Source organism: Prosopis cineraria, unplaced genomic scaffold (assembly GCF_029017545.1).
Source record: "Prosopis cineraria cultivar Desert tree isolate PC_DT_omini unplaced genomic scaffold, ASM2901754v1 PC1123, whole genome shotgun sequence".
NCBI classification, from domain to species: domain Eukaryota; kingdom Viridiplantae; phylum Streptophyta; class Magnoliopsida; order Fabales; family Fabaceae; genus Prosopis; species Prosopis cineraria.
This window is the reverse complement of record NW_026556448.1, coordinates 1-26,857: the sequence shown is the minus strand read 5'-3', so window position 1 is coordinate 26,857 and position 26,857 is coordinate 1. Positions and strand designations below refer to the sequence as shown.

Genomic DNA, 26,857 nt, shown 5'->3' with positions numbered 1-26,857 from the left:
TTCTAAAGTTGGGAAACTAACAATCTTATTGCACAATAAATAAACTAGAGACATTACAAATTATTCTCTAGTTCTTGGGCATAGAAGCCTCTCTCTCTCTCTTTTTTTGCCTTCTCATCCCCTGGAAAATATTAAGTAACGGGAGTGAAATTTAACAATCTCAATAACTAATAAACTTAAAGAGAGCATATTAAAGTGTGGCAATTATATTTAGAACAACCAATAACATAAACAAGTATATCATTTCATAAAACACATTTTGCACAAGTATCATGCTTATAATAATGCAACCATCTTATATCTTTCCTTATATCATCTGATTGAATCCATGTGCTATTAAATTGTGTACACCTAGTTCATGTGATTAAAACTAGTCTCACTCTCCAAATGTGAGGGTTTACTTAGCCAAAGGCTCCCACATTTGCTCTCAAATCAATATGTTTCCATTACTTAAATTTTAGCGTGTCATAATAAGTTGCACAAAAAAAAAAAAGACTTTTGGCTGCAATAATTAAAAGTCATCTATTCATGTAAATTTATGAGAATTTATATTTTTTTCTTCACTTTAAGCTACTGAATCCCTCTAGCTGACAATTTTATGAGTATTTTTGTCCTTTTATCCAAAATAATTCTAAAGACTCAAGACTTGATAATTAAAATTTACATGAAATTATAAAAGTTGGCAGATTAATTTTTCCAAATTTTTTCAATATTTAATGAAAGCAAACGAATAAAAATGATACAATAATAATTAAATTAAAATTTATTATAAATACTATTAAAATAAATTCTCTCCCTACCTATACGACCAGAAGAGTATGTTAATATAAAAAATTAGAAAAGGAAAAATTACATTGAAATCTCATCATAAAAAAATTAATTATTATAAAATTTAATAATAATTAAATTAAAAAAATTAGTAACTGATTGTGTTATTAATTTTTTTAATTTAATTATTAATAAATTTTATAATAATTAATTTTTTTATGTGGACGTGGATGTAATTCTTCCAACTAAAAACAACTCAACAAAACGCTGTTAATCGACCCACTTTAACAAGCGCCAATCCCATTGGCTTCACTGCTCCGTAGGCTCAAACTGTACAAAATCCTATAAGCTACAAGGAAACCCGAAGACCTCAGAAATATACCATTGCCAACAAAGCAAGCTCAGTCATGGCGGGCTCTGATCCCCACAAGATGATGATCAAAGCTGACAAGCTGTGAGTTCATCTTTCTCATTTTGCTATTCATTTCTCTCATTGATATGATGCGTAAAGAAAGTGTTAATTCCCTTGAGATTTTGCGATGCACGCTTTTGTGGGCAATCTGTGGTGAAATTAATTCTGGGAAATTTCGCGCAATGAGAGAGCCTGGAACCCGATCAGTTGATTTGAATGATCATGGTTTTGTAAAACAACGGAAAATTTCTCAGATAAGTGGTTTTTTCATCTTTCGATTCAGATGAGTGTAGAACTGATGGTAGAATTGATTCATGGATTGTTGCTTTGCGGTGGCCATGATTGTAGAAAAATGCTGCAAGTGCAGAGTCAACAACTGCTAGGGTCATACTCTCTTCGTAGTTCATTGATTATAGAGTCCGTTAAAAGAACTGGGTATCGATAAAGTTCTTAGCTTCATATGTTTTCGAATTGCTTATCTACTTGAAGTTACAAATTAAGCATTTGATGCTGCTTTTGATTCTCTTTCTATGACTTTAGTTAAACCCTTTTTTTCCTTATATTTTTCCCCCTCTCAGAACTAAACTTACTCTTACAAGGTGGAGTGCAGACTGGAAAAATGCTACTGCCCTCTATGAGCAGGCGGGTAAAAAATATGTTTTTCTAAACTATTGATTGCACATGCAAGTAACTTTGTGGCTAATCTATCAAAAATGAGAAAGCATGTTCGTAAATATTCTAACCTTTTATTCTACTGTAGCAAATGGATTTAGAGTTGCCAAGGATTATGAGAGAGCAAAAGAAGCTTATGAGAAAGCTTCTAAAGGGCAAGAAATGCTTTCTTCGTATCCTGATTTTTATTGTAGATTTCTTGTCCTTGAACAAAATTAATTGTTCCATAATGTTTTTATGTTCATTGCGTTAAACTGTCTCTCTAAATATTTCCTTTACAAGCAAACCAGACCTTGGGATGCTGCTAAACATATGGAATCTGCCGCCAGTCTAGCAAAGGACCTAAGAAACTGGAAAGAGGTTGAGGACTTCTATCGAAGGGCATCTGAATTGTACATTGAGTGTGGGAGACCTCAACCTGCATCAGATGCTCTAGCGAAGGGAGCCCGGTGAGCAAATTGTTTACTTTTGCTTTGCTATCATATGATCATTATTACTCTCAATTTGAAGTTGAAGGCAACACTTTCATCCTTTATAACATGATGTAGATGCTCAATGAACCTTTACTTAATAATTTCTCAATAATGTTCTAACCTTTTTCTCTTCTGTTTAGTTAATCATGGCTTGATATGCTGAATTTAATTTTACAATAAGTAATTACTAGCCATTGATGTGAGACTGTTAAATGTGATATCACGGATCTTTTGTCTTATTCCACTCAATCAAATTACGGTACTTACGGATGCTATGATAAAGTCTTTCCTTTCCTTTCCCTTCCCTTTTCTTTTTATTTTGCGCCACACCCCAAAAAAAAAAAAGAGTGAAGTTTTTATATCCTGGATTTTAGTGCATCATGTAGCCTTTGCATATAGCTTGCTTATTTCACTTTTTATCATAACCACATGATACATATCTTATCTTCCCTATACAGTGCATTGGAAGAGTCCATGCCGGAAGAAGCAATTCAGTTATATACTGATGCTTATACGATTCTTGAAGATGATGGAAGAGAACAAATGGCCTTTGATCTATATCGTGGTGCTGCCAATGTGTATGTAAAACTTGAGAAGTAAGTATTCTCCAAACTTAAGATGATCATAATTTCCTTTGTTTATGGGATAGGGAGTATTCCTCTTTGTCCACTTAATTGCCACTAGCTGGAGTAAACTCAGGAAGTCTTGTATTAATTTGTTGTTAACTTATTAGTTTTTGTCATTCATACAATTGAATGGCCATTGATGCTTCTCTTTGTGCTTATTTATATAAGGTGACATATATGATGAAGCATAAGCCAAATGTTGAATCTTCTAAAGTATAATATGACATGTATAGAGTTTAACATCCTTGTACATGATAAAGCAGTTTTCCTACTCTAAGATCAATGGATACGGGATCCTGTATTCTGCTGCTATCCAGCATATGTTCGTATGTGGCACAAACCAGCAAAAATAGTTTTATGCCTGCCACCAGTTCAGATCTTTAACTTATTATCTATGATTGTTAGTCAGATTGAAATAGAACAAGAAGCAAAGTGAAGACTCTTGACCAACAAATGTTAGGGTCCATAAAACAGATGAATTTGAGGGCCACTAATATGCTAAAAGTGATGATGATTAAGGACTCAGTTGGTGATTGTTTTTGTGTTGTGAACAATACCTCTATATTTTTTATTGGGCACCAGAGGGTTTTAGGGTAGCTTGAGCAACAAGGTTTTTGAGTACTGTTTTTTTTTTTTTTTTTCCTGGTGATGTTGTTCAACCTGAAACGTGGAGGTACTTGTAGGAGTTTGTCAGCAATAAGCCTGCTAATCAATTTCAGTAAAATAGGAAGGAAAATAAGACTCATAAAGCGAAGAAATACAAGGACATAGATAAGAAATAAAATGTTGGCATTAACAGCAGTAACCACACACTAATTACAGTACAGCTGGAATCAAGGCATCAAGGAATTAAGTCATCATTATCTACAAGAGGATGTCTCCAGCTTCCCGCGCAGGATTCCTTTGGTTGATATCTCAGAAGTCAAATGGCTGAATCCAAGTAAAGCAGGATGCATAGATTCTCAAACTCTTTAAATGCTGATAACTTGTCAAGGTCTGTTTACTTAAGATCAAGCTATTAAGTAAAGGGCCATGAACAGTTTTGCTACGATTTTATACATGCCTTATCACACAAAACCCTTCAGGTTTGAAGTGTGGACAGACCATGTGCCTACCTTGAAGTACCAATAATTTTGATTGCAAAGGTTTGCATTGTATTCGATACATGGTTAATACCTGTGTTAAACATGATCTAAAACTTGAAACAACATTCAATCACTACATATCTTGCAGTTTTGTATTGTATTCAATACATGGTTAATACTTGTGTTCATATTGTGTCCTTTCTTCTATCCTAAATTTTAAGATGTTAGGTGAAGGCTGATGCATAGTTTTATACTTTTATTATAAGCTGAAAGAGATAGAAAGCATAAAATCTATTTAAATCTCCAAAACTTGTACAGGGATTGGGAACTGGCGTTTTGGATTGTTCTCTAAATTTGAAACCTTTGTAATTAAATCTAGACATTCAAGAAGGATAGATAAGGACCTAGCATTAGGTTATGATAGTGTTACAAAGTAATCTTACCATTAGATTCCCCTCATAGTGTGTTTTACTCTTTATAGCTTATTAATCCTTTGTTCCATTCCGTATTGTGCCACCCTGAACGATCAGAACTGCTGTTTTGGGCATCTGATAATATTGATACAAGTTACTGCATAGAAGTCTTAAGATACGTGGATTTTTCTCTGGCGTGTGGATTTGCAGTTGTACTGAACTGTGGTTTTAAAATGTGCAGATATACAGATGCTGCATCTGTCTTCATGAGATTGGGCTTATCAGCTGACAAATCTAATGCTACCAATACCCAATGCAAGGTCTGTAAATTATAAATTTTGTATTATTTTCATCAAACTCCATTATTCATATATTTATGCTAAAAAAAGGAAGCATATTATTATTTTTAGTGAACTATGAAAACGGATTTAGTTGCATTATTTCATGATGTTGGAGGATAGTGATGACTCTATTATAACTAAAGGAACCAAATGTATTCAAAGCTTCTTCTTCTTCTTCTCCTTTTCCTTCTTTGTCCTTCTTTTTCAAACTGTTCGCATGGCATAGAACTAATTTTTGTTTAATAATTATTGTTATATGTATGTCATTTTAAATCACTGTTTGGCTATCTATCCCTTTCAGCTTTCAAGTGAATACAAGTTTTGTTAAAATGGTAGTTATAACTGAACGTATGGTGGTAGATTAATGTTACTTTTAAATGTCATTCTAGTACAAAATTATGCTGTGAGTGGATCTGGGGTGCTAAGCTCATACGTAAGTAAATTGTAAAATGTGAATATTAAGCTGGGTTTTCAATTGCTATTTGGCTTAAATTTCAGTATTGGTTATATAGATGCATGTCTGATAAATCTCATAGTTTCTAAAAGTGTTTTACCTTTTTCCATTCTGTTTCTTGCTTTCATCTTTCTCTCCTTAATCTATGATAACCTGGAGACTTTGGGATGGAACATTCTTGTCTTTAGCTTCAAGTTCCTTCCTTTCATATTGGTTCAATGTTTCCTATTCCTAACCTAAGCATCCTCTATCACCATTATGTCCTTGCGGCAACTTTTATTTTGTTATTTCTTCCAAACCAATTTTAACTGCAATGCGTGCTAAATTTTTGGGTCATACTGATTTTAAGGGATAATTGTTGAATGGATGAATATAGCTCTTATTCAGTGGTTCTATAGATAATGTCTCAAGTCAATAAGGGCTTCGATAGATAGAAATGTCTTGGGTTATGAAGTTTATATCAAGATGCTTTAGAGGATACAAATGAATATTTGCATTTGGGTGTGTTTAGGTATATCACAATATAGGATGCAAGTGCCTGACAGAATTCTAGGGAGCTTTATTGCTGGTATGAATCTCAAAATGTAAAAATATTACAATGGTCAATGAAACAAACTTATATCCTTTAACTAAAGGGTAAACATTACCTTTGGTTGGACCTCCTCTATTGCCTTCTTGTTATCCTATTGAGTACGGGCCTGAGTTCACATATTATAGGAGGAGGCCCAAAAATGTAAGCGCATATCTAGTAGATTAGAAAAGGGTAATTGGGCTATTATGTATGTGTTCTGTTAAAGGAGAGAGGGAGAAGGTTGTTTTTTGGTGAGTGCATGGAGGGAGGAGGCTAATGAGAATTTAAAGGTGGTATTCTGAGAGTTTATGCCCTCTCAAATGCATAGGGGCTTTGGTATTCTTTCTTTTTTTTGTGACTAGTTTAGAGGAAGGTCTAAGAGAACACTCTTGGAAGTTGTTGAACGCGATCTCTTAATTAATAATATTCTTAAAAGCTTGATAAATGATAGAGCACAATGGCGTCTTGCAATCCATGTAGCTGACCCCACCTAGTGGGATAAAGGCTTGTTGTTGTTGTTGTTGTTGTAGTGTTTCTCCATTAGTACAAGGGCTGTCTCCTTCATTTTGGTATCAGAGTTGTTCCTTTTTGAGTAATGGTTAGCACTAGAATGGATCAATGTGTTGGTTGTTTGGATTCATGAATGCTCAAAACTGAACAGGGCATGGAAATGCTAGAAGGTGATGTCACTACTATGAAATGTGATATGGCCCTATGAATTCCTTAATGGCAGAAATGGCTGCTGAAATTTGTAAGCCTCATGGTGATGATAGCAGGGGGTATAACTCCTGAGACCTTGTCTGGTTTGAAAGTTACTTCAGAGCAGCCTCATATTATTGAGATAGGTGAGGGCAGTGGGTCTGATTCACTTGACATTTCTTCCTAGAAACTTGATAGGCCTCTTTTCTGGTGATGAACCTTTAGGTTGGATTTTCTGAGTTGAATAGTATTTCAGAGTAAATCGCATCACAGATGCCAGATCTGGTACACTGGATGCTGCTGTCTTATGCTTTGAAGGATGTGCACTCACTTGGTTTCAATGGTGTGAGGTTTGTTCTCCTCTTCACTCTTGGTCTGACTTTAAGTTAGAATTATGCATTTTCATCCCTCTCAAGTAGAAGGAAAATATGAAATGTTAATGGCCCAGTGTCAAAAGTGTTTGGTGGCTGAATGCATTTGAGTGTTTTGAACTGCTTTCAGCAACCATTGAGAGTTGCGATGAAGAGGTATTGATCGGTGCTTTCCTCAATGAACTCTACAAGGAAATTAAAATCGATCTTTGGGTTATGGAACTCCAAAAATTGTTGGAGTTTATGGATATGGCCTTGTGTATGGAAGAATGCAATTATGTTCTCCTTTCTGGTTACGCTCATTGTGAACGGACTACTCAACCTTTGGATTGGACTCAATGGGCCGGTGCTTGTCAAGGCCCATTTCATTTTGGGTCTGGGTCAGATGCCTTTAAAACAATGTCCATTACTGTGTCCCAGGTCTCCAAATTGTCAGATGACTCCAAAAAAATGGCCATTCCTGTCACTTACACCAACAAATCAGTGGCTAAGAAATCACTGATGCAGAAATTAAGCAGTGACGCAAGCTAGGGCTCTGTTTTAAATGTGACAAGAAATTTCATCCTGGGCATAAATGCAAAAAGAAGCAGCTCTTGGCTCAGTAGCCAAGGGGGAGAAGAGAGAACACTGTCTTACTTTGATAAAACAAACTATATTGTTTTTTGATTACTTCAACACAATGAAAAGATGCCTATTTATACTAGTTTAGGGTAGATATATAGGGGCTACAGTCATTAGTTATGGGATTTTATTCTGAAATGATAATGCAGGGGAGTTTTGGAGATAGTGGGGGTTATGTAGATGTAGGGTTATGGAGATGCAGCATTCAATTCTGTTTCAGGCATATAAGAATATGATCTCCTTTCCTCTCAAGACTATAAATGCAACTTAGTAACGTTGGAATGGACCTACTCATGACTTCCATCTCTTGGCCTTTTTCAATTGTGCATCTTTAGATCATCTCCTGGTCAGTCTAGTGCCATCAGTCCCTTGTCCCTACCACAGTCCCCATAATGCGAGACACTTTAAATTGTATGTGGGTACTTAAAGTTCTGCAGTGTCATAATATCATGTTAGCTCATGTCCTATGTTCATGGTGGTATCCATGCTTCCTATCTCGGATGAAGGTTGAGGCCTTGAAGGCAATGTACAAAAGAGGGAAAAAAATCAAGGATGTTTAATGACTCTGTTTGGGATTTTCAAACAGTTGAAATTTCTGTAAGCAGTGCATAGCTGCTGCATCATTGTTGCTCTTATCTCTGATGGGAAAAGAAATTTTCTTTTCTGAAAATATGCTATGTTCATGATTTGAGATTTATGACGTGTTATTTTTATGAAAAATTTTCTTACACATTTGTTTATTAATGCAGGCATATCTTAGTGCAATAATCGTTCATCTTTATGCCCATGATTTTAAGGAAGCAGAGAAGTGTTATAACGACTGCTATCAGTAAGCTGCTGCCCATCCTTATGCTATTGTTTGCTTATGTATCAGCTAATGTGTAATATAGAACTGCAGTTTGGAGTCCACTGCATCCACCACATAGTCCTGTTGGCCCGATGCAGTCTTGATACTTTCTTATACCATATTTATGATTGATTCTGCATAGCATTTAGGAATTAGGAGCTTTATTTTACAGTACGTCTGATGCAAATCTGATTTTTTTTCCCCAATTCATTATCTCTTGCTTTTCATTTGAGACTCAAATATCATAAACATATTTCTACCTGTTTTATAATGGCAAGACCTGACGCTCATTACTTAACTATTGATTATGAAGCATTGAGAACTTGATTTTTGGAATTCAATGTGTTTTTAAGGCTAACTCTTCAAAAACCACGAAGAAAATATTGGCATCCTCTCAGTTCCCATTTTTTCCTTCACTATCTTCTCTGCAATGATGCTCTGCCTCCTGTTTTCCTTCATGGGTACCTTTTATCATTAGTGGTGTGAAAGTGGTAGTCAACTAAATTTTCTGACATGCTCCAACTGAACTCAAGCAATAAAAAATGAGAGTGTCCATTTGATGGAGTCTCATATTTTGGAGCTACAAGTAATTCTTGTGGCACTTTAGTAGCATGGCCCTTCCTCCTTTCTAGCTAGTTTTTATGGGTGGGTTTCCCAAGTTTGCTTAGATTTCCATTACCGTCTGAATTGTTCCCCAATAATATAAAGAGCCATAAATATGGAATGTGAACAATACAAACGTCAGCAAATAGAAAGGAAAACCTGTGTGCAATGAGCCTCATATTTTCTTATGTCTGAAGCACATTATTGAGAAGGGCTAGTAAAGGCTTTCTTGTTGTGTGCAGAAACTCAGACAAATCTTGTGCAATTTTTGGTACACAGAAAAGTAGTTTCTAGAAAGGAAAAGGGAAATATACCTTAAAAAAAAGGGATAGGTGTATTTCTAGTTTCCTTTCTAGAAAATGTTTCTCTACCTACCAAACATTGCTTAAAGGGAAAGACTATGGAAGAATGATCAATCTTGAATATTCGAAATTCTTTTGAATATTGATATCTTTTTTTTATGGGATAAATGAAGTATTTAGTGAATGGTGACCACCTATAGCTCTTGGTAAATTACAACTTGAAATAAATTGAGAAAATTCATTTTCTAGAATACAAGGAGCAGCTATATGCGAAATAATTGGTCCCAAGTCTTGGAACTAGACATATTTTGTACTTGTTTTCTAACACAGACTCGGATGCTGTTATTACCATGTGTGCTTTTATATACATAGAGAGAAAAAGGGAGGAATTGGGAAAAATATATGGCAGTGCTTGCATAATCATTGAAAGACCCCAGCAAATGGGTTCCGAATGTTTTATCTCCACAAAAGTCTTCTGAAAGTTGCAGTACCATATTGAGAAATAAATGTTTCTGTGCCTATAATTATTGGGTTTTCTTCATTGACTTCCCAGTCCAATTGTTTCTTTGCTCTTAGACCATGATAGCCTGTATCCTGTGCATGAAATTTGCTTCTTTTTCTTTGTATAAAAAAATATGGAGTAATTATGTCATGCTATGCCTTTGCATTATGGGAACTGATAAATGAATTGTCATAATGTGATGTCTCTAGGATTGATGCCTTCGTCAAAAGTGACCAAAATCGTTGTGCCGCCAAGCTTCTTGCTGCTTACAGAGAAGGAGACGTTGAAGAAATCAAGCGGCTTGCTAATTCCAGCACTATTTCAAATCTTGACCATGTGGTAAAAGATTTAGTTCATATGCATCACTTTCCTCACTTTAACTATCATTTGTCTTCTGAGCTTGTTTTTGTCCCAAAAAGCTTCTATGCGAGTTTGTCAGAGATAGTCATAAACTCCTTTTCTTAGCTGCTCAAGTTTTTTAGTTGAAATGATCATGGACAATGCTCAAATCTAGAACACTGGTGTTTATCTTCGACATAGATGTCTTTAGTTTGTATCGATCTAGAGTCGAAGGGATGCAATACATCTGTCAACTGTTACAATGACTTCAAACTTATTGTTGCACCTGGGAAAAATGGCGACTAAGAACTCATAGCTTGTCAATGTCAGCAAAAGACCTCAAATTTCTCTCAAAAGTTATACCACTCATTGCAATTTGGTTTTGCAGTGTTTTAAGACCCTCGTTAAGTGGTCATACTCTGACAACTCATATATTAGCATGAAAAAACTGTGAAGCTTGTTTGAGACTTTAGAAGCCTGACATCTCATATGATTACTTTTTGAACCACAGACTCCTCATTGGAGGATGATATATATATATATATATATTTAAAGTGATAAATTACGCAACTTACACACTCAGGTGCTAATGCAGGGTTTGAGCCTTGGATCTCATGCCTGCAGTGAGGTGGCGTTGTCACTAGGATAACTTGCCATTGGGCTCATTGCAGGATGATAATTGTCAACTACTTTTGCAACATTTATATGGTTGCATAATCATTAATCAAAATGCAATCACCTTTTATTATTATTATTATTATTATTGTTGGTTAGTGATGGTATGGGTGAAATCTGTGCAGATTATCAGGCTTGCAAGGAAACTGCCAACGGGTGATGTGAGTGCATTGAAGGTTGATGGAGCCAAAGAGGAAGAAGAGGAGGCACTAGACGAAAATGATCTCACTTGAATACTGTTACTGCTTGTATGACGTCTCTTGTGCGTCTGTTTATATATGATGAGAGAAAGGTTGGCAGCCCCATTTGATTGTGTTGACCCGTACATACAGGTGTTATATAAATAATTTTAATTTGTGCTGTTCTTCTTTCTGTTGTATTATGACGTCCTATGTTCCAGTTTGTGCAAGAGGTTTTTTTTTTTTTTGGGAAAATAATTTCGTGGGTTGAAATTGGAGCTCTTAATTTTTCAATCTCATGGGGTTTCTGTACATGTGTTATTGACTCAATTTTCTGTAGAATTTGGTAACATTGAGGAGGACACTGTCCAGAGACACAAAAAAAAAAAAAAAAAAAGAGGGGGGGGTTATAGATCAGTGTTTTGGATAGGAATAAAGGGAAGTAAATGAGAATTTGATTATTATTTTATTCACGAGGAACAACGGCAGTATGAATGCGCAAGCCATGCATGTTAATAATAGCAAATATTTCCATAATGCTTGGTGAACGTAAAGAATAACATTGAGCTCTTTTACTAAGTGGGAAAAACATTGGAGGACCACAAAAAGTTAAAAAGAAAAAAAAACACACAAAACAAAAAACAAAAACCAAAACAAAAAAGAAAGGGAGATTGTATTATTCCTACCACCCTTGGTCCTACAGTAATTTGTACCTGAAAATTTAAAAGAAGTGACATTAATTAAAATGTTTCACATAAGATTAAAAAAAATTATTTAGTTTTTATAGTTTTGATTCAATTTTAATTTATAATTTGATCTTTGTAGTTTTAACTCAATTGTAATTTAGTGTCTAAACTTTTATTCTTATAGTTTAAACCTTCTAAAATATTAGTTCTTATAGTTTAAAAAAGAAAATTATAAAGATTAAAATTATTTTTAAATTTTAATCTTTATAATTTTTATAAAAATTAAAAGGGTTTAGTAATTTAAAATTTTAATCCTAAATTTTCACATGATTTTAATCTTTATAATTTTAATTTTTTAAAATATAAGAACTAATATTTTAAATGGTTAAAATTATAAAGATTGATAAAAGTCAAAGTTTAGAGATAAATTACAATCAAGTCAAAATTATGAGATCTAAGTTATAATGAGTTAAAATGTAAGAATTGAGATACAATTAAGTAAAAATTATAAAGATAAAATGATTAATTTTTTTAAAAAATAAATAATAAATAATGTTGTGTCAGCTTTTATTTAATACCAGTGCGAAAAATGTTCTTCCCACACTATTGGTGAAGTCCCTATTGTCACTCCCCTACCCATGATCAAGTCATTTGCCCCTAAAATTTGTCTCTTTCTTTTATTCCAAAAAAATTCAAAATTTTTGTTGAAGAAAATAATTAAATTTTCTCACAAGCAACACCGTGGGTTTCCTGAAATAAAATTTCAACGATTATTCAACTATACACTTCATTTACTCATTTTTATAACGTGTTTGAGACTTTTTACACAGATTAAGAAAAATTATTATGTTGCTTTATTTGTTCAAAAAAAATCTCAAATTTTCAATTACGCCCTTCTTAATTAACGGGACATAAATATTATTATAAAAATTGTAGCCAATACGAGAGGGGTTCTTTGTTATTTGTACAAAGCCATCTTGTTTTTTCAAATTTCAAGAATACCATGTAAACTAAAGGTATTTTTGTAAGGCACCTGATAATTAGATTACTTTTTTATTTCTGTAAAACATTTTATGAAAAAGACTTGAAGGAGTATCTTATGATACTTATTTCTTTCACTTTTATCGTGGTGAATAGAAAAAATACATTGAAAGGGTTACCTTTAAATTTAACTAGATATAACAATGCTTGAATCTAATATGATAATGTCAGATATAACATATTACATTAAAGAAAAGTAAAAATAGAACATGCATGGTTGTTTGCACATAAATTGTGAATTTAAAGGCTCGGGCTCAACTCAACTTAATCAATTTTTTTAAGAAAATATATTTATTAAGCTTTAACCATTAAGTCAAAACTATTTACATTTCACCTATAATAAGTAATCACAATTGAGAAAGTGCTTTCTAAATTTAAGGAAAGTGGCAATCATGGAGTTTGGGTAGTTAGGATTATATATAAATAAAAGAGCCTTCTCTCAACAATCATCATCATCAGTATCAATAAACTATCAGTCAAATTTTTAGACTTTGCCTCTGCTACTTTATTTTATTTTTCTTTTTATCATTTAGTTTTAGTCTTTATTTTTCTGTTGTACTTTTAATTAATATATCTTTACTTTCATGCATCTATATTAATTTTTTTCACTTCACATTCTCACATTTGGGTGAACTATGATAAGGGAGTTCAGGTTTCCCATGTTTGATTAAAGTTAAGTTTTTCTATTCTTTTGAAATCCCGCATCTTTGACATGCCTTACGACACCTTTTTTTTTGTTTTTGCCGAACAAAGGTAAATAGAAATTGACCCCAAAATTGGAATGAACTCTTAATGTCTAAATAATAAAAGTATGACCAAATGAATTTGCCTTGTATAAGAATGGTTAGGAATTTTTCACTTTTTACCGCTATAGGTGGAGCCATACTTAAGAAGAAGAAGGAGAAGAAGGGGAGGTCTCAGAATGGGTTCGACCATAATCAAAATAGTTTCCAATGGATAATTTATTAATCTTGTTTGAGCTTATTGAAGATTTAGAGGCACTCTCAGGATACGAAGTAGCACACCCATGTGGTATATCTTTCTTCTTATGACTCATTCTGCTTCAACAAGAAAATGTATAGCAACACTTGATATATTGGGATTTATTCTTTGAAAGTGTGTGGAAATGGACATTCTTCGAAAGTGTGTCCTAATTTCTTTCAAGTTTCATAATGAGAACCATGGTTCAGCGCCTTAGTTCACTGAGTTTGCTTGTTCACTCGGTCAAATCAAGGTTCCTGAAAAATGTGTGTAAAATGAAAATTAAACTTTGTGACAGTGTGCAACTCATAAGCCTGTATATATGCAAATCAAAGTTTTGTGGAAATATTTGCAAATTTATTCGAAGTTTTATCAAAATTTTCTCAAGTTTTCAAAACAATGCCTTTTATTGCTGAAGTTTCCTTAAAAAAATAAAAATAAAATCCAGGCTTCTTTATTAAGTTTGCTTGTTCGCTTGGTGAAAAGTTAATGATTTTTTTTATTTTTATGAAATGACTTGGATATTTCCATGATTTGCATATTTCACTTGAGGAGAATGATATAAAAATGCCCTCAAAATTCACAACTAATCATTAGGTATTGTGAATGTGATTATTATTTTCTAGTTTCTGGACATTTGTTTGTCAATTAGTTTTAATATGAAAATACTTTTTTTACCCTTATAAAAAAAAGTTGCACAAAACAGCTTCTAATTTGTTATTTTATTCTAGTCATTTTTTCAAGAAAATTAGTCATTCCTAAAAGAAAGAAGTAATTGATTTTTAGTTGTTAGTTTCACTAATAAAAAAAAAATGGCATAGAGCAACTTGTAATTTGTATTCTGCTGTAGTTATTTCCGCAAGAAAGCTAGACATTTCATAAAAAAAAGTAGCAACTACTTTAGACTTTACTGATAAAATTTTTTGCATAGAGAAATTTATGATTTTTTATTTCATTCTAGTTATTTCCTTAAGAAAACTAATCATTTACTAAAAGTAAATAATAATTGATTTTTAGTTGTTAGACTTTTGATTAAAAAATTCAAAAAACAACTTGCATCATTATTAAGTTGTAATAATTTCTTTAAGAAAACTAGTCATTTCTCACAAGAAATAATAATTAATTTTTATTTACTAATTTATTTTAAAATTTAAAATAGGGGCAAATACATTGTTTCACAAAAAAAGTCATGTAAGTTTCTAGGTACTAGAAAATAATTATCATATTTTGTGGTACTTAATTGTTATCTATATATTTCAGGAATTTTTTTTTATCATTTTTCTCATTTAATTTATTACATAATTTAACGATAAAAAATGAAAATACATTTAATTTTTTTTGCCCCATGGACAATATGTCCGGCTTAGCCCGAACCAATGGGCCATGACATGAGTCCAAGGTTTAAATATGTTGGGCTTTGGCCCAAAATTCCTTTAAATTTGGTTTGGGCTTGGGGTGTCTAATCGGGTAGGGTTTTCGAGGTTCTGCAACTTGCCCTTCATATCCTTCTTCATCACCACCAAGCCAAGTCCGATCTCCTGCTTAGCGTTCGTACTCCAAAGCGGACCTCTCGACGTTCTCATTATGGTACTCTCTCTCTCTTTCTCTCTGCAGTTTTCACTCCGTTAATTAGCGATTCGTTAGATTGTAGATTCTGCCTTCCTTCTCTATGGTTCAGATTAACTATAATGAAAAATGGATAACTTGCGTCCTTTTCCTTTCGGGGATTTGATTGATACGTCTTTGATGAATTTGTGATGGCGAGACTTTTCTACTTGAAAAGGGATGTTCCTATGATAATTTGCTATCTTTTTTTCTTCTGTTTTTTTTTTCTTTGGCCTTGTTGTAGAATGAATAGATAACCGTAAAAGAATTAATTTTTAGATAAATGGCGTGTACGTAGTTGAGATTTAGAGTTGGTCCATTGTGGACAACCGTAAAAACATTGTGTCATATTCATTTTTTAGGCCTTCTCTGAATTCTTTGTTATGTAGGAATTGAATTCGGAAGAAGTCAGTTATTCTATCAGCCCCTGTTAAATAGTTATAGTTTCTCAAACACTTTCAACATCTATTTACTCCTTAGATTCTTTGTTGTTGGTTATGCATGCCTAGTTGAAGGAATTGAATTAGAAAGAAGCCAGTTGTGCTATAAGTTTCTGCTACTAATTACTTATAGTTTCTAAACTTTATTGGTATCCTTTCAGTTACCCCTTATTGCTGCTAAAGATTCTTTACCATTGGACATTCAGATTACTAGTTTAGGTCCTTTTGTATATTTCTGCTGACACTTGATAATGCACTGTGATTTTCAATTTGTATATCGATGTTGCTAGAAGATCTGGTCTTGGCAATTGATGTGTTTTGTAGGATCTGGTCTGGGCAATTTTAATGATTTGGTTGAAAGATGGAAATTTGGTCTCAGTATGAATGAACTTAAGGAAAAAAAGAACAGAAAATAAGGGAGATATGTCCTAGTTCAACACTATTGGACGTTCAGATTACTAGTTTAGGTCCTATTTGTATATGTCAATGCTGACACTTGATAATGCGCTGTGATTTTTAATTTGCATATCGAATCGATGTTGCTAGAAGATCTGGTCTTGGCAGTCGATGTGTTTTGTTGGATCTGGTCTGGGCAATTTTAATGATTTGGTTGAAAGCTGGAAATATGGTCTCAGTGCATGAATTAACTTAAGAAAAAAAAAACAGAAAATAAGAGAGATGTAACCTATGTCAACATTGTGTGTCAATGTTTCTTTGATTCTCAGCATATTAACATTTTCTCTTGGTTTCCAAAATTATATATATATATATATATATATTGTGCAGCCTAAGCAAATCCACGAGATTAAGGATTTCCTTCTGACTGCCAGAAGGAAAGATGCAAGATCAGTGAAAATCAAGAGGAGCCGAGATGTTGTCAAGTTCAAGGTCCGATGCTCCAAGTACTTGTACACACTTTGCGTGTTTGACCCAGAGAAGGCTGATAAGTTGAAGCAATCACTTCCTCCAGGTTAGTAAAATTGAATGATCCTTGTCCTTTATTTGATGCACTTAAATTGGATCATGTACACTGTCCTATAGACCTATACACGCATGCACGCAGACACTCTCTCTCTGGACATCTATCTTCTCTTTTCTTTCTGTCTCTTCAGTTTGTGTGCTGTATATATAACACATGGCATTTTAAATAACAAGCCACTTGCGTCTAAACATGTGTCACAACACTTGAAATTACACATCACTTAAGATTTATAATGTACTTCCTCTAGTCTTTTTTATAAGACACTTCAAGCTACCACACTAGAATCAAGGAGGGGCAGTAAAGTTATAAATTTTGTCTAAAAATAAAATAAACTTCCAATCTTACTTTTATTTAAATGAAAATTTTTCAAATTTACATTGCATTCTCTCTTAGTTAATGAGTTTAAATAAGGATAATATTGGAAAAATGCAATTTATATCCCATCAAGTGTCTTATATTAAGGATGAATTTTTTTTTTTTTAGAAGGCGCTTTATAATAGGGACCAGTGTAGTATTTTTGTGCAAATGTTCATGATTTCATCGGGTGCCATATCATATTGAATTCCACTCTAAAATGTATTCCCCTTTATGTTTGCAGGTTTGAGTGTTCAAGATCTGTAAAAGAACTATGGAAGAACAAGGTGTTTTTTCCCCACATGTTTTACTCGTGTTGGTTTCTTAGTCATTCTCTAGTGCCTTGTGTCAAGAGATGGTTCCCTAGCATGTTTGGGTAATTAATTGTTGTCTTTCCTTGTCAGGAAACATGATTTTTTTGGTCTCTTATGTGGGAAAGGAAAGAAATTTCGTTTTATAATCAAGTGGATTGACTTAAATCGTCTTTTTTGTTTCATGAATGCTTTTCCTGCCGTGGCTAAGAATCAAAATGAAAGAAAAATTGTGAATATTGTAGAATTTGAGAATGCCATAGTTTTAATAGATTTGGATATGAAAAATATGTAGCTGTCTATTGGAGTTTAGAAAGTTACAACCATTTTGAACCCTGTAACATTATGCATAAATAAAAAATTTTAGCTAAGTACAATTTAGTTGTAACTCTAAGCATTTACAACTTATTTTTATAAGGCAACTTCCGCTGCACATAAGAAGGGCCAAATGCCCAAGTCGTCTTATATTTTCTTTCTATTAAAATTTTGTAATCTTATTTAAAAAAAATTAAATTTATTAAAATGTTTCCTTTCCTCCTCCTCAAGCAGAGTATAAGTGAAACTGGCATCTTTGTATACTGAATACAGATACAGTGACATGGCATATCTTGGCTGGCATTCAAAATGGGAGTTGGCTTCTCTCCATTTCCTTCCCTTTCCATTTTCTCTTCACTTCTCATCTCAACCATTGAATCTATTTTTAAATAGTTGAGATTTAATATTTTATAAAATTATTATTATATTTATTTTTTATTATAATAATAATTTTATAAAACATCAAATCTCAACCATTCCAAAATAGATTCAATGGTTGAGATGAGAAGTGAAGAGAAAATGGAGAGGGAAGAAAATAGAGATAAGCCAACCCCTGCAAAATGGGGGATATTTTTGATAGGTTCAAAATGGTTGGCAAAAGCCTCATCAAACCCACCTTAAGATTGGGCTGACATTTAAGTTTCATTCTGAATTATACAAATTGAGAGTTATATTTAGAATTTAAATATTTTATTTATAATTAAATTTTAGAATTTATAATTATCTAATTATTATTTGCAATTGTTTTTTAGAAAATTTTTCTGGCAACCTTGTTATTATAAGTTTATTTTTTTGAGATTTTAATATCTTTTTCCCTTTTAAACATCTGCCGCCACAGAAAATGTCATGTTTCAAAATCTATTAGAATCTAGAAGAGTTACAAGTGTCAGGAGGACAAAATTAAAAAGTGTTGAAATGCGAGAGACCGACTTGAAGGTTGGTTCAACTGTGAAGAACCAAAATATATAGGATTTGAGTTTGCTATATATCCAAAAAGTGTTCTTACTTAAATATCTTACATGATCAGCATCTTACTTGGGTTGCTCTATTTGCGATTGGGCAGATCAGTCTTTTAAAAAAACAAAACCAAAGCATCTTTATGCGCTGCTTTAGATTTTCAAATCCTACAAGATAGTTACAATTGTAAATTATTGCAAAAGTAATTGCACATAGTTGGTGTTGAATTTTGTTAATAACATATGATCAGTTTAACTATTAAATATGTCAAGTTATAATTATAAAATGTTGAAGTGATAATTATAAATTACTGATAAAATAATTATCTGCATTTAATATTAAACTTATAATGCATGATCATTTTAACTATTGAATATGTAAAATTATAATTATTAAAAAAAATACAAGTGGTAATTATAAAATTATTGATAAAATAGTTATATATTATTTAATTGATATAATATATTTTTAATAAAGGTATTTTGTGTATTTGCATCACAATTTTAAATTACACTCACATTCTAACAAATTTGGTTGTATTTTTTAAATTTTTTGAAATTTATTTAAAAATAAATATGCTTAGAGCTATGCATAATTTTCTTATTTAAATTAAATGATTGACCGAAATTAAATGGGCCGAAGCACAAAAGAATCAGTTTGTTTTTTTGAAGAACTCGGTCAATTTACCACTTTATTTCTTTTGTTAGATCATTCTTAAGGACAAAGTGAAACTGATTCATAAGTAGTTAAGAAGATTTTTTTTTTCCAAGTTCATATTCATTTGAGAAATAAGAAGAAATGAATATCATAAGAAGCATATTTATTTTATAATTCCATATCTCAAGTAATTGATTTTTTTCCGTCAGGAAAAAGAATAATTGTTTGTATTCATTTAATGTTTCTTTCCAAATAGTAAAAGAGACTACAGCTAATAAAATGCTTGTAAAATTGTAATATATCTATGTGCTGCCTAGGTAACTTGCAAATGCTTGCTGTTATATGTATGATTTGTTTGTTCATATTGTTCGTTACTTTCTAAAATCACATGCTCATACAAAACTCCTTGAAATTTATAGACATATTTAACATTTAAAATATTCAAAAGCATTATAACCAAGAACACGTTAATTCAGGGCTTGTTTAGTTTTGTTCTATTTTTTGTTTTTAAAAACTGTTTTTATAAACCAATTTTTAAAAATTAGTTTTCAAAATAAAACTTAATAAAAATTATTTTGATTATGTTAATGTAAAAATAATTTTAAAATAGAAAAAAGGCCAATAATAGTGTCTCCGGTAGATATAGTTAATGATGATGGACTATGATAGTAATTGATCATAGCTAAAAGTAATTTACAAGATCAAACATAGTGTGCTTTAAAAATTAAAAACAAAAACAAATATAAGATGTTTTCGTTTCTTGTTTTTAAAAATAAAAAATAAGAACAATTTTAAAAATATTTAAATATAAAAAAATTATCCATATATATATATATATATATTTTTTTTTTTGCTTTTAGGTTAACGGTTTTTCAAAATAGAAATTTGAAAGCCCATTCTAAACACTAGGTTTTTTCTTAAAGGAACAAACGGTTTCCCAAACATGTTAAAAAGTAAAACCATTTAAAATTATTAGGCGACGTTTGATTTATGAAAAAGTGAAAGAAAATGATAATGATATATTTCTCAGTTCCTTTTTTAAAAAAAAAAAAAACATTTTTCTACTTGCTGAACATTGCATGAGTAACTATTAGAAATCAGCAATGATTAACCATGACAATTTTAGAGCCTGATATACATTGCTAGTTATCACAATTTTACAGTACCGACATGTGAGTGCTAGTTTTTTACAACCCAAACAAAAAATGCTTGATTTTTCTCTTACATTCACTTTATAATTATAATTTTTGGGTTTTCCAGTCTTATCACATTTGATTTGATGATCACCTAGCAAATTTATTTTCTTTTGGTCGTAAAGCAGAATTGAAGCAGAGTCAATGAACTATAAACGTTGTCAAATTTAGCACAATCCGGAGACTAGAAAGAATTCACTCCAGAAACAGTTTCATTATAAGATTTTATCTAAAATAAAAATAATAATAATTCGATGCCGATATTTATGAAATCTATTTTTTTTTTTTCACTCACTTTTGCTTTTGTACTTGTATTTTTTTCCCCCCACCAAATGGGAAACAAGAAAGAACTCAGTACAGTGTACAGAGACAATTTCATTATGTTCAATTGCAATGTAACAGTGGTATCACAAATCACGGAACTCTCTAAAACCTATACACTTACAATGTGATGAAAGGATCTTATCAATTGCACGAAAGATCGTACCTCAAAATTGAGTGATTCCAGAAATTAAGAGCGATAATTCTTTCACTTCTTGATCAAACAGAGCCTCAATTATCAACGAATGAAAGGGATTCTCTGCATCTTGAACACCAGAACCCAACAAAAATTCAAGAAAACAATGGGTGCTTCGGTGCACGAGCATGCTGCTTCCGAAGGATCTCCGATTGGCATAAACGGCGGCGTCAAGATTCCCTCCAGTGATGGTGGCGGTGGTGTGAGGACCTCCGGCATCGGGTTAGCTGATGTAGTTTCCGTGGTCGGAGGTGGCAGGAGAGGGAAGGAGTAACCGAAAACAGAGTAATCAAGAACACCAGCCACTCCATGGACGGCGATGGAATCAGTGCTGTAGAGGTTTGGGTGAGTGATCGGAATGTTGTCGAGAGTGAAATTGAAGTGAGAATTGTTGTTGATGACAATGGACATGGCGGGGAGGAGAGTGGGAAGGCGAGTGTTGGGCTTGAAGAGGAGAAGATCGGAGAAAGAGAGTCGCTGGGGGACGATATGGTAAGGGAAGAGAAGCGGGTCCATGGCTGGGTGGTTATCGGAGATGAGATCGCTGCCGTCTTGAGGGACAAAGAGGGTGGCGCTCATCGGGAGCATCAATGGGTTGGCCAAAGAGAGGATGGTCACCCAACTGGTGAAGTCGCCGGCCCCGATCAGGGCGTCGATAATGTTGCGGAGCTGCTGCGGCGGCGGCGGCGTTGGCACTGCCGGAGGCGGTGGCTGCGCGATTGCAGACAGTGAGAGGAAGAAGGAGATGAAGATGCAGAGAATGTCCATGTGAATGAGAAATTTGCAGAGTGAGAACGTTTTCATTCTTGCACAAAATCTTCCCGCCAGTTCGTCCCTCAGAACAACGAACGTCACAGATTATTTTCTCTCTCTGCAATCTGCAATGAAACAAATCGTTTTATTTTATTTTATTCCCCTATCTAGAATCCTAAATATCATAGCGCGCGTGTCATAGAAAAAAATCTTAAATTTTAAACTTTCTTTTTAAAACAATATAAAGTAAGAATATTCTTTTTTAAGTTGAATTCTGTGAATGACAATTGAGAATTACATGAAAGTTGGTTTTATAAGTAAATTGTAATAATTTTTGTTTGAATAATCGAGAACTAATTTATTATATTTTGAGTGAAATAAAATGCAAAATCTTAAAAAAAAAATCCCATTCTCAATTTTTTTGTGATTAGTAAAATTTGTTTGTTTGGCAAAAAAAATAAAAGAATTAAATATATTTTAAATTAAGATAATTTAAAATTAAATTAAATTGATGATTTAAAGTTCCAAAGATGAACTAGGCACATTCACTTCTTGAATAGCAAAGAATCCAAATATTTATGTGAACTTTTTGAAAAAATAAAAATAAAAAAGGGCACAGGTCAATGTAAATGAAAGAATATATGATTAATTTCTTATTCACTTTTTGATGTCTATATCCTATTTAAAAATGTTTTTTAAAAATATGGTTTTAAAGAATCTGATTGGGCAACTTGAAATTTTAACAACATGCATAAATGTATCCTTTATAATAATTTTAAATTTTAAAGTTCATTAGCATAAATATCTTCATTTTAAGATCCTTAAATATTCCCCATGTTGGGCCTGAAAAAAGATTATTGGGCCACCAAAGTCTGAGACCAATGAGGACCCAATTCGGCGCTCCCATAGGTGAAACGACGTGATGCAGAACCAAAGCAGAAACAACCCCCACTTGGCAGGCACTACATCATCGCACGACTTCCTAAAATTCCACAGCATGTCTTTCATAAGCGCTGTGGGACGGGAACGGTTATTTCCCCATTGGCATGTACTCTCTCAATCATATTTATAAATTATTTTTATTATCCTTATTAATATCAATATAATAAAAATATAAAAATTAAAAATAATATAATTTTAAATATAATTTTTAAGTAAAAAATAAAAAATAAGTCAGTCATATAATTTTTTTTGTCACTCTTACTTTTTAAGAATAATTTAAAAATTTTAATTGAAAACAAAATAATTCTATCAACAAATGACTTATAAAATGAACTAAATTATATTTCTAGAAGGTGGCTAATATACAGGATTGGAGGAGGAGAAGAGTTTAAATTGAAAAGATTTTCATAAAAACTCCTAGATCAAAAATAATAAAAAAGAAAACCTCTAAATTTATGAAACTTTACTACTGTAGGTCTAGGCATTGAATTGAAATTAAAATTATCTAGAAAATGACAATATTGTCCTACTGAAATTGAAAAGAAATTTAATGAAAAAAAATGAATGATGAATATAGGGTTACAAATAAGTAAAATAAAGCAATGAACAATAATTGAAAAGAATAATAAATAACATACAGCAAAGACACAAACAAGCCAAACTTATATAAAGACAATACTTGAAATTAATTCTAGTGAAAGTGTTTCAATGAATAAGTAAAATAAGGCAATAAACAATAGTTTAAAGAATAATGAATTGCATAAGCACATATAGTAAAAACATGAATAATTTGTACTAATATGAAATCAACATTAGAATTAATTAAAGTAAAAGTGTTGTGATAAATAAGTGAAATAAAATAATAAACAACAATAATGATAATGAACCACATACAGTAGAAAAACAAACAAGTTGTGCTGACATAAAAACAATATTTAAAATTAATTAAAGTGAACATGTTGTAATGAATAAGTAAAGTAAGGTAATGAATAATAGTTTAAAGAGCAATGAACAACATATAAAAAGGATAAGAACAAATTGTGCTAGAGAATTTTAATTTTAATTTAATACCCTAAACTTATAGTGAAATTTTCCCATTTAAATTCAAACTACACCAGCTTTTTTTAGTATTATTAGAGAAAGAATATAATTGGAATGGGTAATATTATAAAAGTATTAGTGATGAAATCTTATTTATATCAAAAAAATTTATGTTTTAAGATACTAAATCTTATTAATACCAAATTTATTGCATTTAGTCTCAATCAACCGAGGCTTAGAACCAAAATAACGTAGTTTTTGAAATATAACAACGAAACAACTTTACAACAATTCGTAGGTTCATTTCATTCGAGTTGAACATGATAAGATAATTTCTTGACTGTTTAATAGGCTCTTCGTAGAGATCGTTAACGTTCTCATTTTTGAACATATAAAACTAAACACGATAACATTTAGTTTATAAATAATTCATATTAAGTGCAGCTTGATGATGATACTGATATAGCAACCTAAGATTTTTGCATTATTGTTGGTTCAAGAATCAAGACTAAGAAAAGAATCCAAGATTGTTAATTAACAGCACCACCTACTTGTTGAATCATCATAATTAACAGCGCCATAACATTTCATTTGCAGATACAGGAATTCCGAGATATTAATGATATTAAATACATAAAGATGTTGATGTAAATCCAAAAAACACCAGGCCTGACTTTGAAAAGGAAAACTTCATTTCAAGAGAAAAGTTAGTACTACTACATTTGTAATAGCCTAATGGGTCAATGACATAGTCCATATATTATCAGGTTATTGCTAAGTGGGGTACAAGTGAGCAAAATTAGCCAAATTTGGTCCCAACCTCACCCAGCAACCTTCTCTTTCATGTACCTCTGATCAAAGAATGGACCTAATCAATGGCTAAATGGAGTATGACTACCATGAATCAGAAATAATGGAGATCTTATTATTTTTCTATATCTACAAGCTTTTCTGGATCTCCTCTATCAGTGCCGCAATTTCCACTCTCCACTGAGAACTTTCAGCATCAGACCCCAGTAACTTCTGCATTGTGCTTAACTCATCAGGACTCGCTTTCTTCAACAATGCTTCCAGTATAAGTTTCATCCCTTCAAACGAGTCGCGATTTGCTCCTGCAAGTTTATCATCATTTTCATCCAGCTTTGTCAAATCAATGCCGAAAAATTTGGTGTCGACATCATCTGACAGGCTACTTGAACTGCCATGCACAAACTTAACGTCATCACTTGCACTGCTGGAAGATACAGAAGAGATTAATTCCTTGTGATTCCAGTACTCTATGCATTGATGACTGGGATCAAGAGCTTCAATACCCTGAAAGCATTTGTAAGAATGAGATCATATCAGTCGATGTAAGCAGAGGACTCATTTAGCATATATCCAAATAATTTAGCTGCCTATGAATGAAACTTAGCCATGGTAATCTAAGCTAATCGATTGCAACAGTTGCCAGTAAGTTGAGTTCTGAACAACTTAAGTACTGAGTTCTGAACAACTTAAGTCCACTTCTACATTGAGCATGCTACGTGGCCATAATATGCATGTTTACAAAGTTCAACATTTTTCAGTTAAGGTGTGTACAATTTGACCACAATACAATACTACGACGTATTATACATCAGCCATACAATGCGTTAGCATGCCAATTCATTACTACCTGGATAATTGATGGAGAAAGGAACCCAAACATTTTTAAACCATGGATGCTTTGCAGAAGCTCCAATGGAGGAAGTTTTAGTTCCCCTTGGCTTCTGCGCCTGATGATCTCACGATTTACTCTCTCCAGAACTGATTCCCAGCATTTCTCTGCTGACATGTTCGTGAAACCTTGACTTGGATGTTCTTCCATACTAACCTGAACAATATTCACACATGAGAAAGAAATGTACGCCAGTTGAAAGGATGAATTGCAATGATATTTGTGGTAACAAGAGCGGATTTCCTAACCATTCTAAAAATCACTAGCTTCATTTCTATTTTATACAGAACCAGATAATGATGCCACTGCATAAATTTTTTCCTTTGATGAATTAGATGGTGAGAACAATTGTCTTAACAACACATATGTAAGAAACAGTCATAACCAACATCAGATTAGCTCAGTTTTATAACTCATCTGCAGGTCAGACAACAAACCCCCTTGGCCCCTCCGATGAAAACATTGGCTGAAACTCATAGCAAAAGCAAAGGAAGCAACTTCTGTCATTAAAGCTGCATAAATAAACAATTTTCCCCGAAAAACTCCAGTTAAGAACAGACTACTCAAACATGCAAGTGTAACACCTACACGACTTTACATGCCTTCTTTCTCCCAAAACAGAAAGAAAAGAAATTATTTGATGCATCAAAATAAACATCTATTTGCTTCACTAAATTTTTTGGGTACATAATGAGGCCTAAAGTCCAAAAGGAAACTATTTAATCTAACAATAAACTAACCCAGTAATGACACATCATAGTTGGCTGAAACGTTTAAAAATAAGCTTATATTGAATCATTAAAATTATTGATATCATGACAATGAAAACCAAAGACGTTTGTGGCTATCAGCCAGAAATAACATATATGAAGAAACATTCACTTCTGCTTATTATTTCAAATCTGAAATAAGGTAAGGAATGATATGATACCTTGAAAAGAGGTCCGATTAAGCCACCATCAAGAACTTCAGAAATATAGCTACAGATTCTTGATGGATTAAGCATGCTAAAGAACTTGACACGACTCTTGAATCCTTCAGATGATTACCAAAAGAAGAGAAAAGTCAAATCCCAAAATATTAAATTAAAATATATGCAAATGGAAGGATCCAAGAACAGAAAATAACTGGTCTGCAGCATACCTTTTGGATATATCATGTGCTTACCGCACCACAGCTTTCCATGCACAATGGAGCCGAGGCTTATAGGTTCAACAGATATTGCAAACTTTCGAATTAGAAAGCTTTGGTTTTCCAAAGATGTACTTTTATTGAAACTGTCTATTGCTTCCATTTTACATGCACTGTTAGGTAATACTCTCATTCTCTGATGCATTGACAGATCATCCACAGACATCTTGCCACCATCAAATTTACTAGAAGTTCGATCACCCCTAGAACACAATGAGTAATCTTCTTCAATGGAGAAA

The 26,857-nt window shown here is 32.6% G+C and overlaps 4 protein-coding genes across 6 annotated transcripts; 2 read left to right on the top strand and 2 right to left on the bottom strand.

Moving 5' to 3' along the window:
• Positions 1-1,067: 1,067 nt before the first annotated feature.
• On the top strand, positions 1,068-11,153 carry LOC129299337 (gamma-soluble NSF attachment protein-like). 3 transcript variants are annotated; one of them, XM_054937796.1, is made up of 10 exons: positions 1,118-1,222; positions 1,464-1,615; positions 1,759-1,826; positions 1,941-2,025; positions 2,143-2,301; positions 2,784-2,921; positions 4,691-4,769; positions 8,256-8,335; positions 9,970-10,099; positions 10,900-11,153. In XM_054937796.1, the coding sequence occupies exons 2-10, from the start codon at positions 1,464-1,466 to the stop codon at positions 11,005-11,007; spliced, it is 999 nt and encodes a 332-aa protein (XP_054793771.1). In that variant the 5' UTR covers positions 1,118-1,222; the 3' UTR covers positions 11,008-11,153. The 3 variants fall into 3 exon arrangements, with proteins under 3 accessions (XP_054793772.1, XP_054793773.1, XP_054793771.1); XM_054937797.1 differs by lacking the exon at positions 1,464-1,615 and having other exon boundaries at positions 1,068-1,222; XM_054937798.1 differs by lacking the exons at positions 1,464-1,615; positions 1,759-1,826; positions 1,941-2,025 and having other exon boundaries at positions 1,079-1,222.
• Positions 11,154-15,119: 3,966 nt separating this feature from the next.
• Positions 15,120-17,521, top strand: LOC129299340 (60S ribosomal protein L38). Its single transcript, XM_054937801.1, has 3 exons — positions 15,120-15,248; positions 16,493-16,676; positions 17,287-17,521. The coding sequence occupies exons 1-3, from the start codon at positions 15,246-15,248 to the stop codon at positions 17,307-17,309; spliced, it is 210 nt and encodes a 69-aa protein (XP_054793776.1). The 5' UTR covers positions 15,120-15,245; the 3' UTR covers positions 17,310-17,521.
• A 3,258-nt stretch (positions 17,522-20,779) lies between these two features.
• LOC129299338 (FAS1 domain-containing protein SELMODRAFT_448915-like) lies at positions 20,780-21,836 on the bottom strand. The gene has a single exon (XM_054937799.1). The coding sequence runs from the start codon at positions 21,794-21,796 to the stop codon at positions 21,035-21,037; it is 762 nt and encodes a 253-aa protein (XP_054793774.1). The 5' UTR covers positions 21,797-21,836; the 3' UTR covers positions 20,780-21,034.
• Positions 21,837-24,398: 2,562 nt separating this feature from the next.
• On the bottom strand, positions 24,399-26,837 carry LOC129299339 (lysine-specific demethylase JMJ14-like). The gene is made up of 4 exons (XM_054937800.1): positions 26,571-26,837; positions 26,359-26,462; positions 25,386-25,583; positions 24,399-25,042 (listed from the first exon to the last, which is right to left on the bottom strand). The coding sequence occupies exons 1-4, from the start codon at positions 26,782-26,784 to the stop codon at positions 24,668-24,670; spliced, it is 891 nt and encodes a 296-aa protein (XP_054793775.1). The 5' UTR covers positions 26,785-26,837; the 3' UTR covers positions 24,399-24,667.
• Positions 26,838-26,857: the final 20 nt, after the last annotated feature.